Consider the following 15,947-nt stretch of genomic DNA (forward strand, 5'->3'; position numbering starts at 1 on the left):
TGTTTGGATTGAGAGAGCTGTAGTTAATGGGTTGTAATAGTCTGTAGTCTGGTGGTAAGTGGTGTACTCTAAGATCCATCCTGGACCTTTCTTGCTTAAAATCTTTATCAGTGACCTGGAAGAGGGAACATTGGGTGTGATCATCAAATTTGCAGATGACGCCAAACTGGGGAGAAGTGGATGTGCTTGAAGGCACTGTTGCCATCTGGGGGAGGCCTTGACAGAACTGGGACAGTGGGAACCTTAGGCAGGACAAATGATGAGTCTTCCCCTGTGAAGGCAGAGCCCTGCAGGCAAACAGGGAACACCTCTGGGCAGTGGCAGGTAGCACGCTGCATCGGGGCCAGCAATGAGAGGTATGAGCGGGGCATGGCCCCAAGAACTCTGCTCAGTAGTCTAGATACCACACCTCTTTTTGGGTACTGTTTTTGGTACATTTGCAATACTGAAAGACATCAGTAAACTGGCTGAAGGTGGGACAGTGGATCTGGAGACTTTACCTTGCAAGGAGAGGTGGTGGGATAGGCTGACTCAGCCAGGAGAAGGAATGGCTCTGCGGCTGGGGCCACCCAGCAGCATCTCCAGCACTAACAGGAGGGGTTGGAGGAGATGCATTCATTCTTTACATCTTTGCATGTTGGAGTGGTGAAAGGCAACACAAGCTGAAAGAGGAAAACTTGAGGCTAGAGTAAACCTTTTTCCCAGGAGGACAGCGCAGGAGTTGGGCGGGGTCCCGTGGAGGTTGGACCATCTCCATCCTTAGATTTCAACCCTTGACTTTATAAAGCACTGAGCAGCCTGGTTGCCCCCTGCCAGGTGAACCTGCTTTAGGTAGGGACTGTGACTTGAGACTTCATGCAGTCTCTGCCAACCTGCATGTGTCCGTAGGTGTGATGCCCCAAGCTTATGCTTCTATCCCCTCCCTTTTTTTTTTCCTTATAGGGATGTTAGGCAAGTGATTATACACCTTTGCTAGCGGACAGTTAGATGAAGTCATCTAACAAGACTACTGCAAGTATTGAGAAGCAGACTGAAATTACTGTCTACATGAGGGAAATGTTATATTTGACCTCTAGGAAGCAGCGATATGTTGTCTCATCATTTTAATCAATATTTTGTACTATAATAATTTGTAAGAACACACAAAGTTATTTTTATAATTCATCACTGGTTTTACATATACTTTTCCTGTAAATATTTTCTTGAAAATTTAAGTTTCAGTTTGAATTAGTTTCTCCCTCTGTTCTTGACATTGCTTATTTCTATTGCATATTGGGTGCTAGATTGGCTCTTAACAGGATGCTTATAAACAAAAAATATAATAATTTTCATATCTACAGAGGTCAAATATGACATTATCACACTACACAATATTAAGTTCCAGTTGATGTTCTTATATATACACCTCGACATAACATGTCCCTATTGGTGTTGTCAAGTGATTGTAAAAAATGGTTATAGATAAAAATCATTTGAATTAAGAAGTGAAAGCTCCTCTAAAAGTCAGTTCTGCCTCTCAGCCTTGAGTTCAGGATTTGAATCAACATCTTTTTTTACGTATTTTTTAGCAGTAAACACTCTATTTAACAGTGTTATAGATGATGTTTTATACAGGCACTGTCCATGTTAGTCTCCTCTGTCTGAAAGAATAAAATGAATCCTTATCAATATTAGCTACCCCAATATTGTCTTTAAAATGTGTATTAGATGACAGAAAGGCTAGATCTAAATAACAGACTGCCCCTTTGGAAAAGTGGCCCCCTGTTCAGAGAGTGAACTAAGTGTTACTAGCCCATTTTTCTTCAGTCCTTAAACCATTTTCTGTGCAGAGAAATACCACTTCTCACTTTCAAGGACTGGTTGTTTTTCAGACCCATTATAATCTAAATTCAGGTATAAAATTCAACTTCTTAAAAATTGAGAGAAAGAAAAAGCTATGGCTAGTTTGTCCTTTTAAGGAGCGTTTCTTTAAACGTTTGTCATATTAGCCAAAATCAGAGTGAGGTTAACAGGAAGACACCTGATAAGGTGGTTAAAATGATGACAGTAGTGTTTTATTGTTTGTCTTTTCTATATGTACCTTCATACAAATAAGATTCAGTGTACAGAAGGTTGATGTAGGGCTTTTCTTTCTGCCTTAAAGTAGCTCTTGAGAACTTTTTGAGCTGCTTTTATGCTTCTCAGGGCTTATATCAGCCTTCTATATCTCCCAAAAGTGCAGAACTGGAGAAGCTGTCAATCAGCCAGCTTATGCATGTATGTGTCTCCCTACCTAAGAATCAGTTAGGCTTTTGAGTTATTTTGTTCTTTGGGTGAAGGTTACCTAAGCTGTTGTTTAATATTAAGAAAAATGTATTTTTTACCAAACTCAATTCACAAAAAAGCTTTGTATGTAAATAAAAGAAGTCAGACTGTCAGATTTTAAGTGGAGGGGACTAAAAGATAGTGGAATTGCTTACTGGTTGGTATTTGATTGTTTTTAATTTCCAGTTAGCACAGTTCTTTTTAAAGTTTCTAAAGTCTGAAGGTGAGAACTTTGAAAGAAACAGCCATCTCTGTCAAGAGGAGCCTGGGATTTTTATTCTAGGAGAGTTTTATTGAAATGGGAGCTTGAAGAATTACTCTCTTCTGTCATAATATATTATGGGAAAAAAAAAACCATGAAAACAAAGCTACTGTCTTTGAAAGTGATTTTCGAAGGTTTTGAAGCTACAGGTAAAATACCTTAGTGTTAATTCTTAGTGAGTCTGTAATGTGCATAACTGTGCTGCCTCATGCCTTGTTTTTGTTATGCTTTTCATGTTTGAAGTTCTTTTGAATTCACCTTTTCTTGTACTGTGTCTCGTACTGTGTCTTCTATAAATAGGCTTTTTCTTTCTCATATAACTGAATTATTTGATGTTTTGACCTATTATGTTTTAAATAGCACTTTTTAAATACGCTTTAAAAGATGGAATTCTAAACAGTCTGTATGTGCTATTGAAATGGACTTTAATTTGAAAACCCAGATTATGAGAATTTGTGTTAGGTAAATTTTCAGTCTGCATGTTTAGCTAATGAACCTTTTTGGCTACTGTATCAACAAAAAGGCAATGTAATCAATTCCATGTGATGTTAAAAATGAAGATACTCAAAAATTGAGTGTAAAACATTATAGGTTATATCATGATTGAAAATATGACGTTGACGAAAAACTCAACCTGCCCTGGCAATGTGTGCTCACAGCCCAGAAAGTCAATCATATCCTAGGCTGCATCAAAAGCAACGAGGCCAGCAGATTGAGGGAGGTGATTCTGCCCCTCTACTCTGCTATATTAAGACCCCACCTGCAGTGCTGCATCCAGCTCTGGGGTCCCCAGCGTAAGAAGAACATGGAACTGTTGGAGCAAGTCCAGAGAAGGGCTACAACGTCAATAAGGGGACTGGAGCACCTCCTCTATGTAGACAGGGTGGGAAAGTTGGGCTGTTCAGCCTGGAGAAGATTGGATGGAGACCTCACAGCAACCTTCCAGTATCTGAAAGGGGCCTACAGGGAAGCCGGAGAGGGACTCTTCATCAGGAACTGTAGTGATAGGACAAGGGGTAATGGGTACAAACTGAAAGAGGGGAAAGTTAGGTTAGGTATTAGGAAGAAATTCTTTACTTTGAGGGTGGTGAGACACTGGAACAGGAAGTTGCCCAGGGAGGTTGTGGCTGCCCCATGTGTGGCAGTGTTCAGAGCCAGGCTGGACAGGGCTTTGAGCAACCTGGTCTAGTGAAAGGTGTCCCTTGGCCGTGTCAGGGGTGATTGGGATTAGGTGAACTTTTAACCCTTCCAACCCAAACAGTTCTATGATTCAGTCTTAGATTTCTGATTTCAGTATTCAGCACAGCTTTTTTATGTCAATATATGATATTTCAGTACCTAAGCTATTTGTATAACCGGTTGTTCCCTATCCCTGTTTTCATGTTTTGGTTTTTCAGTAATGCTTCCAGAAAACTCAAGGTTTCAAAATACATTCAAAAGGTTGAATTGATTTGTTACTTAGTTGAAAGCAAAATCTGAAGTTATATATGTCACAAATGAGGTGAAGTACTGAAAGATACTTTTTTTTTATTTTTGCATTCTGCCATTAGATGACTTCTTAAGTTGTATTTATGGCCAGATCGTTTCTTACTTATTCTTTTTGTTGTACTCTGCAGTGGATGATGGGTACACGTAAAAAATTTCATGTGTTGATAGTGAACTATCTCCTATAATTCTGAAATCTTCCATTATTCAAGGAAAAATTAAGTCTTTCTACTAGCCTTTGAGATTGAATGATGGCTCATTAGTTGGATACATCAGATATATAGCTTGAGACTTATCAAGAAGCAAACAGTTTTCCTATGTCATTCACTTGTGAATTTTGCTGTTTCCTCACATCCATGTTACTGTTGCTAGCAGGACGTAATTCTTGTCCAAGTTCAAAGAATTCTATTGTAGTACATTCTGATACTTCTAAATATGTATAAGCCATTTTTTATGTTTAAAGAGAAACAATTAATTATTTACATTTCAGTTAAAAAAACATTTTGATAACTTCAATATGTGAAGCATCATTGCTGAAAGGGAAAAATGTGCATTTTTTATCTCTTTAACTAAGTCTATATGTAAATGGAAAGCTAATATACTCTTGGCAGTAGATTAAGGATGCTATTCTACTATGGGGTTTTTATTTTAAATTATTGATGAATCCTGGAATACTTGCCTTACTGAGAACAAGTGATTTCATCTGTGAGTGGTATAATACCAAAGCAGGTCTAAGGCTGTTGCCACCTTCTCAAACTCTGTTCTAGATATTGCTGTAATATTTATATTTCCATTCTTGCCTCAAAACACTCTGTGGAGAATAGTCATACGAAGCTTCTTAAGGATTGATATACTCTTCTGAGGGAACTCTAGCAAGGTTTATGTAGAGATTGAGGTCTTGCTTGAGTAAGTTGCCTTGCTGCTATATTTCTCATATACACTTTCACAGTTTGCTAACTAACTTATACAGTAAGGCTTATGATAAAAGGCAAACTCTTGCTTACTTGCATTGTTTTCAGAGCACTTCCAGAAGTTTTCTTGTATGGTATTTCTTTTCCTGAAGAAACTATTCCTTGCACTGAATTAGCAGTGCAAAACCAGAGCAAGATTTAAACAGTCTCAAAAATGAATCTATATCTGTGTTTCTTAGTTGATCTACACGTCATTGTGAATTTTTTGGAGAGCTTAAAACAGTAAAGCTGCCTTTTTTTTTTTTTTTTAAGGAATTTCTACTTAAAAAACAAAGTTTTATCAATTCGGTAGTTAAATTGGGTACTATTATTTTGCAAAGATTTGATTCAGGATTCTCCTTCCACATCCAGCAATAGAGTTAAGGAAAACTTCTTAAAGAACAGATGGCCAACTAAAATTTGAAATACACCTTTTTTTCTGGTATTTCATATTTTTCATACATGCACGTATACACATATTTATGTATTTGCTTAGACCACAGTAAATGTATTCAGGTACGTGCACGCCATATATCTATATCCATAGATGACACGCATAGTAGATTTTAACTGTTTCTTATACGTTATCTTCAATGCATTTAAAATGCTTTCTTTGCAGAATTTGGAAACTGATTTAGCAGAGGCAAGAGAACAAATAAAAGAGTTACACAGTATATGCGGTAACTTGTCATCTCAGGTAGCTGTGAAACAGGAAGAACTCTTCCAGAAGAATTGTGATGTGATCAAAGCTAAGTAAGTATTTCATAATTTCATTACCTTCAAGTCTGAATCTTCTCGAAAAGGCTACTGTTCCACTTACAAAGCAGTATTTTGCATTAGAAGTATTTTTGTGCAACAGTGTATTTTAATATCATTCTGTTCCACAGGATGTAAGGCTTTTGAAAGACTACCAGTTTATGTAGACTAACTCTGATATATTTTGACACTTGGTCTATTTTACCAGTTTTTGAGTAGGTATAGACTTGTACACTTCTGTAATTGGCGTTGGGTCAGAGAACTACCAATCTGTACTGAAAGTAACAAACTAACAGTATGATTGGTGACATAAATATTAATTAGAGAGGCTAAATGCCGTGAACTCTGAAAAGCTTTAAACCCAAGTTTGGCTTTCTTATGAGAGTCAAATCTGACAAGTCAGCAAAAATCTACATAGGCCTGTGCTAAATGTTTAAAGCGCAGTGACTTAAGCTTTATTTTAAGTCTCATACACTATTTCTTTACACTGAACCTGTAAGATTAGTGCTGCATTATTTGAGTCTTGGCAAAGAAATGAAGGACAGAATGAATTATATGAATTGACTAGACTACTGAAGTCCTCAAAATGAAGGTAATGGCAGAAGACAATCAGTTGCTGTAGGTGGATTGTCAGGAAATTGTCCATTTTTCACTTCTTAGTTTCAGAGGCATACACAGTACTTCGCTTCTATGTTAGACAAATAATATTCCCTTCAATATTCCTTCAAACTGTGGTTATACCTGAAGAGCTGCAGTTGGGATGTAGAAATCATTGGTATGGATACTTCTCTTTGCTTTCCAGGCAGAAATAATCTTTCTATAAGGGAGTCAGTATCTAAGGGTTTTTGGAAAAAAAGCCCCAAGAAATATTTTTGATGCATCTGACCTTAATTGTTACCCTAGTATTTGCTGAAATCTCTGCAAGAAAAATTATATATTATTATTTTCATGTTTAAAAGGAATAAATACCAGTTGAGTTTCAAAAAGTCAATAAAAATAGGCAGGTTTATTGGGTAATTGTACTGATAGAGGCAGTCAATGGAATTTGTGAAATTCAGCAACGGACTAATAGAAATTATTCTCAGTAGTATATATATGTGTGAGAGGACTAGGGACAGCAAAGAAGGCATTTTAAGGTTGGATAGTTAAGGTAAGAAAATTTACTGCTTGATGGTTTTGATTTATGATAGTCTGAATCGGCCAAATCACTGAACTTCAAATTTCTCAAAATGTTGTATTCTTTGCTATTCACTGGAGCTGAAAAAGACCTTATTTGCAAATGTCTCTATTCTCCCCACTGTTCTGTCTCCTTGTGTCCTGGTTTTAGATAGGGTGTAGTTAATTTCTTCTCAGTAACTGTTATAGAGCTGTGTTTTGGACAGTGCTTATTGGAATGAGAATGGTGTTGATAACTGTCATGGTTTGAGGTTGCCCCAAAATCTAATTCCCTAGTCCTATCCCCCTGTCACATCTCAATTCAATGTGAGATGGTTCTTTCCAGACAAAACACACCAGACTCCAAATGGGGGAAAAAACCCCATGACGATAACAAACTGATGCGGGTTTTTTATGCTAAGCTGTGTTTATCCCAAGTCAAGGATTTTTTTTTTTTTCTTCTCTTTGTCCCATGCCCTGCCAGTGGGAGGGAACACAGCTGGGACAGGTGGCCGGAACTGACCAAAGGGATATTCCACACCATAGAATGTCATGCCCAGTATATAAACCAGGGGGGAGTTACCTGGAAAGGGGGACTGACCTGGGTTCAGAAAGGGGGGCCTGACATCAGTCAGTGGGTGGTGAGCAATTGCATTGTACATCACTTGTTTCCTTTTTATTATCATTATTGATATTATTTACCATAATTTTTTATTTTATTTTCAATTATTAAACTGTTCTTATCTCAACATGCAAGTTTTACTTAGATTCTCCTCCCCATTCAACCTGGGTCAGGGGGTCGGGTGTTGAGAGAGTGGCTGCAAGGTGCTTGATTTCCACCGGAGCTTAAATCACAACACCCTGTCTGCTGCCTTCCTACCTTCCCCACCTTCCTCCTTTTTTAAAACAGACCAGGAACACAGTTGTAATTATTAGAAACAAACTCTGGAAGAACAAAGGAAGGAAACAGGCTTCCTTCATTTGTTGTCTTCTTTCATAGGGAGCATAGGCAGATCCAGAAAAATACACCTTGACCTCACTGGGTTTAATTTCAAACTCCTGAATTAGTTGAGAAATTCATTCCCTGGTTATATTTTTCATGTTTGCATTCAGTACAGATTTTCTGGATCTATTTAGAGTCCCTGATAGCCTTTCCATTCTCATGTTTTCAAAGAACATAAAATCTTGCCCATTGTTTCTGAAGATTAATTCCAATGCATCTCTGTGATTTTTGTTTTAAAATTATGCTAAATGCAGGATCTAGAACTTTTTGATCTGAGCAGTTGGTGGTCTGAGTCTCACTGACACAGAGCTCTGGTGGAACTCTGAACATCAAACTGGAGAGGTTTCCTTGACTCACTGAGACTTTAGCCTTGCTGTCACAGGTATCCAGAAAATGTTAAACTGCTTGCAAATATAGTAAGCTCTATTCTAAAATGAATTAGAATTTCTTGCCCCTGTATTTTTAGTGGAAGTGTGGGCCATGACTGTATTCCTTTGATTAGTGCATAGTCCAAATGTATCCCTGATGATTTTCCAAGTACTTCTTTTGTAGTAATATTGGGTTTTCTTCCCCCTTAGTTCACACTCTTGTCAGATTTGAGTACCAAAACTGTCCCTACCCTTAACAATAGTAATGACTTTAAAATAGTTATTGTCAGGACAAGGTGTCAAATATTTTGAGTCTTTCTGCAGTCCAGTTTCTACTGTCTTTGTGTAGCATTCTTGCCATACTGAAAGCAAAGTCTACTAAGGATATTGGAACAACCATCTTACTTTAGTAGTTGAAATAATTTAGTAATGCTTCTATTTTGACTTAAGAAAGACCTGACTTTTTTATACCATGCTGATTATTGTTGTGCAAAGAGTACAGTAATTTCTGTAAATTTCTTCATTTCCCATTGTATTCATCTTGAGGTATTATATTGGAGACAGAGAAGTATTTTTTAATTCCTCAGTACTACCTAGTGATTTCACCATTAAATGAATTTAAATGCTCTCAGTGTATCATAGTTTTTTTGTTTATGGGAAGTGTAGGGATGATGACTTAAGGAGTGCTTCAGTTTGGGTCTTAGCTGATAGAATATTGTTTTTTTCAAATACTGTTGCTGCTGGTGACTTTTTTCTTAAATTTGTGTTTGTTTAGAGTTACAGTATATTGAAACATTTTATCAATATGTGCTTATGTTTGTATACACATATCCTACTTATATCTATGTATATAAACTTTCACATATAATTTATATATTTTACATGTAGATGTATATATTTCTATATCTCTGTTTATGTACTTATAGATGCCTATGTATACTTATCTATGGGTGTGTATATGGGCACTTATATTTTAAATGTAACTCATTACCTTTGTTGCATTCAATTTTCAATTTTTGATTGTTTCTTCTCTACATGCTCACCCAAGAGTATGATTTTTCTGGGGACACATGCCAGGCAGGTATCTGTCTTGTAGAGTTGTTTACTAGTTCACTGCTTTGAGTAAGCATGTTAATATATATTTTGATCAGAAATTAATTTTTATCTTGTAACTTTTTTTTTGGATTATCATGGGCTTGATTTTATATACTCTCTTTGAGCAAATTGCTCAAAGCAAAGTAGTAACAGAATCACACAGAATCACTGAGTGGCTGAGGCTGTGGAGATTGTGTAATTCTGCTGCCCCAGGAGGTTGTTAGACACTAGATCAGTGATTATTGGGTCAGAACCACCTTGGCGGGAGGGTGGGAGGGTGTGTGTGTGAAGGAGGAAGGGATGGGTCAAAACTCATGGAGGTGAGGTGGCATCGTATCCCTCATGGCAGGCCCCCAGAACCCACACAGGGAAGCCCCAGAGTAGCTGTCAGTCACAAACAGCCCAGGAAAACTACAACACACCACACCTCCTGCAACCCCTAAGCCGACCACAGATTGGCAGGGACAGTGAGGACACTGCCCCTCGCCCTGGCCTGGAACCCCAGAGTGGATGGTGGGTCAGAGACCCCAGCTGGGGAGGCTGGCCATGGGATCCAGAGCAGAAAAAAACAAAAGGATATGTTTGCCATGTGTCATGGCCCTGCCACTTGGATGTGTGAGAGCTGATCTTCCACAAAGTCTCAGTGGTATGATCTCTCTTTCCCTCTTTCTCCTTCTCTCTTTTTGCTCTCTCTGCTTCTCTTTCTTTGCTTCTTTTTTGATGCTTTGGGTGGCTTGGAGCTGGAGGGAATGAGTTTGACTTAAGTGTTGTGGATTAGTATGTGGTGGATTGGTAATGTGGTGGAACATTTTGTCTAGCTTGTGTAGTACCTTTTTTGAACCTTTCCCAGGTTCCCTTGTTTTCTCCCCTCAATTAATAAAGAAACCCCTTGGGAACAAGTCTGTGGTTTATTCTCTTGATGCTATCTCAAGGTATTAAAGAACCCTATATCTATATTTAAAAGTAAAACTCCTGGCTGGGCCCATGAGCTTGCAGCTCCCAGAGTTGGAGTGTTACACAGCTGCAGCCCTCTACTCCAGCAGTATCAGCTACAACAGGGCTATCCAGTATTGTTGTGTCCAATTGAGTCTGAGTATGTCCAAGAATGGATACTCTGCAACATCTCTTGGTAGTCTTTTCCACTGTGTGGCCACTTTTAAAGGATAAAATCACTTTATTATATTTAGCTGGAATTCCATCTGATTTTTGTTTGTGCTTATTGACTCTTTTCCTTTCACTGTGCATCAGTTAGAAAAAGTCTGTCTGCATCTTCTTTCTAGACTCTCATCAGGTATTTATACATCTTGATAGTATACCTCTGAACTTTCCCTTCTCCAGGCTGTTGCCGTGGGAGTTAGGTGCTGAAAAAATCTCTGGAGCAGTTAATTAGGGGTGAAATAAGAAAGGGTTTATTTTGGTAAGGCTAAGATGTTAAAAGACGTGTGCAGGCTGTGCCTGAGATGTTACATTTTATAATACCATCCATCCAATCCCAGATGTGTCCACCCTGTGGGCTTTACTCTGGTCTGCCCCGGGTCCACCCCCTGAGAATTGAGTCGGAGGGCTTTCGGGACCCCCTGTTCATCCCATCTTCATCTCCCTCAGAGCACAAAGGGTACATAGTTACCCAGTTTTTGACCATGTTCTGTGGTTTAGGCCCTGATATGCTGTTCTGCCAACAATCTAGGCCTTGCCTTGACAAAAGACTAAACATTTCTGCTATATTCAGGGGTAAGAGGGTTAAGGAATGTGTAAACAAGGGTGCTAGAGAGAAAGGGAAAGGGACAAGGGACAAAGGAGGGAGGGTTGCTGCTTTTAAAATCTACTTATAAAACTTATAAGGCTTACCAATATTAGAAAAATTAAAAAAACCTTAGGGTGTGATGCTTAAGGCATCAAGGCTGAGCAGCCTCAGCTTTCCCAGCCCAGCAGATGCTCCAATATTTTCATTGTCTTTATGGTCCTCCATTGGGCTCAGTCCATCATTTCCATGTCTCTCCCTTCCTGGGGAGCCCAGAATCAGACAAGCATCAAGATGTGCCTTAAAACTTTTGAATAGAGGGAAAGGATGACCTTCTTCCCCCTTCTGGCAGCACTGTTCTCTGTGCAGTTCAGGATGTCACTGGCCTTTGGCGCAAGACCACATCACTGGCTGATGGTCAATCAGGTGTCCACCAGAATCCCCAGAGCACTTTCTGACAAGTTGCTTTCCAGCTTGTCAGTCCCCAGACTGTGCTTTTAAATGGGGTTATTGCTCCCCAGGGCTGGTAATTTGTACTTGTCTTTGTTGAACTTCAGGCCATTTGTCCAGCCTGTGAAGGACTCTGTCAATGGCAGTACAAACATCTGTTGAAACAGTTAACACCCCCCATTTTTGTGTCATCAGCAAAGTTGCCACTGTGCACTCTGTCCCGTTGTCCAGGTCATTAATGAAGATGTTAAAAAGTGGTGGCCCCAGTGTTAGCCCCTAGGATGCTCCACAAGTGCCTGGCCTCGAACTGGTCTTTGTGCCACTGATCATAGCTCTTTAAACCTGGTAGTTCTGCAAGGTTCAAGGGAAACTTACTGTCCACTTACCTACGCTGTACCTCATCAGTCCGTCTATTGGCATTTTGTAGGAGACAATGTCAAAAGCCTTACTGCAATCAAAACACACTGCACCCGCTGCTCACCCCTTATCCACTGAGATAGTAATTTCATCGGAGAAGGCTGCCAGGCCAGTTAGGCGTTATTTCCTCTTTGTGAATTCCTTATGACCACTCCCAGTGATTATCTTGTCCTTTATGTGGTTCATCACCTTCCCAGGGACTAAGGTATGGTTGATTGCTGGTAGTTTCCCGAACCCTTCTTCTTGAACATAGTTCTTCCTGAAGAACCTCTATCCATGCATGTCCATGCTTCAGTCATGTGAGTTGTCCCAGCTTGTCTCTATGATCCCAATGACCCCTACAGATCTTTCATTCCTCCAGAGATTTTCCATGGGGGTGTGCTGTGTGCATTTGAACAGCAACTTCAGATGCGTACACAGTTGTGTTTATTTCCCAGAAAGACCCTTAAGAGCCCCCCCATACTATCAATGCTCCCTTATTTATGTGCATATGGTGGAGGTAGTCTTCCCTGAGTGTTCTGATGCTCATCACATGGTCTTTTCTATTCATATTTACCTCTGTCTCTTGCTTGCCAGCCCAGACCACAGCTTCCTCACTTGTTATTTCATCAACATCGCTGTCCCCTACCATTCCTAGTTTAAAGCTCCCATCATCAAATTGGCCTGTCTGTTGTCAAAGGTGCTTAATTCTGTGTATTTATTTGTATTGTACCATTGGTACTGAATAATTCCTGGTAGGATGAGCATAATTTCCTTTTTCCTCTGTAAAAATGAAATAAAAGAAGGATCCCCCATTGATTTGTAATATAAAAATAGTGCCTCATTCACTAAAGAGGAAAGCAAGTTAAAGTATGTATCTGAATAAATAAAGTTTGATTTTTAAAATGTGTTGTAAGGGTGGTGACAGTTTCCTTACATTTGGAAATCCTTGGATTTAACATGAGAAAACATGTTAATGTGTTCTGACTGTGCTGCAGTTCTTGTGTGACTGCAAGGTTTAGCTTTCCCCCCATCCTCTCCCCTTAAGGATTTGACTCAAACCCTGATAAAAGTCAACAAAAAAAGATTCCCATTGACCTTAATACACTTTGTGGGCAGATCACTAGAGAACACATAATACTGAGCATTCTCGAGTGACAGACGCAGATAACTGCATTGATGTTTGCATACAAATTAAAGAGCAGCAATATAGCAGACTGGTCTTGGCAATGGTTACTGCCAACGTTTCTAGCAGTATCTGAGGATTCAATGTTATCCCATGTTTTTCCCTTCCACAACAAAATGAAGATCTGATTGGAGAACCTATGTAAAATTAATATAATCTGTGTTTTAACTGCAGTGAAAGGTTGTGTCATTTCTACTTGAACTGCTTGTTTGGAGACCTGTTGTACAGCTGCCAGAAAGTGCAGATATATTACTGTGTTCTTATTTCTGCTGCTGTGTTTCTGAGCAGAATTAAATTAGTACATATGAAGTACATACGGCAGTTGTACTTTGGTTTTCTTAATGTCTTTAATGTACCTCTGCCCTTGTTAGCTTTGGGGAACCGCTTTACATTTCATGAAGAACAGTAGGACTTACTGTTAAGTCCTAGTAAGCATAGTGAGCATGTTAAGTGTCATCCTGTGTTGGTCTGTTAACAGGCTTTTTTAAACAGTTCATTTTAACAAAATTAAGTTGTCTGACTGTCCTGTTGTGGTCCACGTAATTTAAATTCTTATGTAATTATTCAGATGTATCTTTATTGAATTATCATCCTATTAAATAGTGACAAAGGTCTTCAGAAATGTTTTTTGGAAAGTTCCCTTAAAATATTTTCTTTGTCATTCTGCTTTTTCTCTGGAAAACACAATGAGGTTGATATTTCTGCTTACCTTTTGTACGCTAATATTTGCCTGGACATCTCAGCCATATTATAAAATTGCAATGATAACTCCTGTTGTAAATAATTATTCTAGGCGCAAAGATGATGCTTATGTGTTGGAGGTTACAGACACAGTTCTTTGAGGAAGTAGGGAAGAAAATTAGTTGGAGTGCTAAGTGTATATTTCAGTATCTGTATGTCTGCAAGATATGCTTGTGAATTAAAAAGCAAACTAAGCATAAAATATGTAAATAGGGATTAATAGTTATCTGAACTTTTAATATATGTTACAGAAAATATTTTAAATTTTTAATCATCATTTATAATAAGTAAGAGTTACTGATCTTCATTCTTAGTTTAGAAAATCCATCAGCAGTACAGTTAAATTATCAAGCAGGCTGATTATAGTAGCTTTATCCTATGGTTATATTACAGTGTGATTCCTATTATTGTCTTCATAGAACTTTTATTATTTTATGTAATACACACTGAAGTTTTTGCTTATTTTGCTTATGGTTGTTGCAGTATGCTGTATGTGTAGACAAAAAATAATTTATCAGCAAACACACTTCGTGTGTCTAGGGAGCAGATGCATTTCAGAAAAGAGACTTGCTTCAAACATACTCTGAAAGTTAAGAAAAACTTGTATCTCCTTCTGATAGTTCTAGTTTAAAAAAAAACTTATTTTACAGTCAATGTGTTCTACATATTTTACATTTTGACACTGCTGAAGAGTTAACTGAATATTGATTAGAAAACAATGCAGTAGTGAAAATCCATTTATTTTAGAACAGTTAATGCATTAGAGGGAAATTGAAAGGCATTCCATTTTGAACCTAAACTGCTTTGTAGATATTTCTCAAAAGCATGTGATATTTTATACGTAACTTCTAGTGTTTGCAAGGCAATCGGCAGAGAAAATAAATGAAAGTAGAAAGCTCATTATCTACAGTAAAGTTATTTGAATACAATTTTTTAATGGAGTTTGTTCTTTTTTTGAATTTCTTTTTATTGCTCTTTTTGCACAGGAAGGAGTTACAGGAGCTGCAGAATCTTTGTGGACAAAACACTGAAAATACAGCACAGCAGGCTGAGCTGATAAAGCAGGTTCAGGCTCTCAATGCTAATACACAAAAAGTAATGAAAGACCAAGAAGATACTCACACAGCTGAAATAACATTATATCAAAAAGTATGTTATTCTGCTTTATGATCACAGGGTTCATTTTAATATCCATCTATACAATATCAGTGGACAGAGTAACCAAAGCACTTTGTAATGTTGTATCCTTTATATGTCTATATTTTTATTGTTGCAAAATATGGTTGAGTAGCAGAGTTTATTGGCTCAATTACATACCTCTGCATACATTGGATTGATGAGCCTTAAAAATTAAGATTTTGTTGCATCTGAAAAAAATAGAAATGAGCTGCAAAGTATATAAATTTCTTTATGTAATTTTGTGTTATTTGTGTTTATTTCTTCCTCTGCTGGAGGACAGGAGCTTTTAGTTACTGAATTCTCCAAATTGCTTTTCTTAGTTTGGTGGAAGAAATTCCTTTTACTTGTAAACAATGTATGTGTGTGAATCACAAATAATTTTAGTGATTTAAGATGCAAAAACCTGCTCTATCAAAATTAACTGGAAAAATTGTTGCTATAGTATCTTTTTAAAATGTTTACACTTGCAGACCAGTTTCATATTTTTGGTGACTGTCAGGGAAAATGTTGAGCTGGCACACGTGTACTACTCAGAACTTCTTTTAGGTTACCAAGTTATATGGATCTGTTTTTCAGTTTATAAGAAATATGGAAGATACGTTTGTTTCCTTTTTAGAAACACTGAGAAGGAAGAAGACAAGTAATAAGTTGTATATATAATTTTTACACACCTTTTACCATCTTGGAACTACTTTCACAAATTGTGTACTGCCAGTGCTTTTTCCCAAAAAGTTGTCTCCCTCTGTCATCTTACTTAGAGTGTGCAGTTTGTGATAAAATTGTGAAACTAGGCCTCAGTCAAGCCAGAATCAGTACTGGGTTTCTAAAGATGTTTTTGATTAGCATTTTATAGCTCATAGTGTCCAGCACATTTTT

At 38.0% G+C, this 15,947-nt stretch overlaps 1 protein-coding gene across 13 annotated transcripts in view; it reads left to right on the forward strand.

Moving 5' to 3' along the window:
• The window catches only part of CNTLN (centlein), a 197,996-nt gene that overhangs the window by 49,616 nt on the left and 132,433 nt on the right, over positions 1-15,947 (forward strand). For all 13 annotated transcript variants that reach the window (XR_010426643.1, XM_064641688.1, XM_064641692.1 and 10 more), the window contains 2 exons: positions 5,621-5,754; positions 14,879-15,041. Coding sequence is in view for 12 of the 13 variants with exons in the window: in XM_064641688.1 (XP_064497758.1) it covers positions 5,621-5,754; positions 14,879-15,041 (297 nt within the window). In the remaining variant the exon portion in view is untranslated. The remainder of the gene's footprint in view (positions 1-5,620; positions 5,755-14,878; positions 15,042-15,947) is intronic.

This window comes from Pseudopipra pipra, chromosome Z, assembly GCF_036250125.1.
Source record: "Pseudopipra pipra isolate bDixPip1 chromosome Z, bDixPip1.hap1, whole genome shotgun sequence".
Taxonomy (NCBI): Eukaryota; Metazoa; Chordata; class Aves; order Passeriformes; family Pipridae; genus Pseudopipra; species Pseudopipra pipra.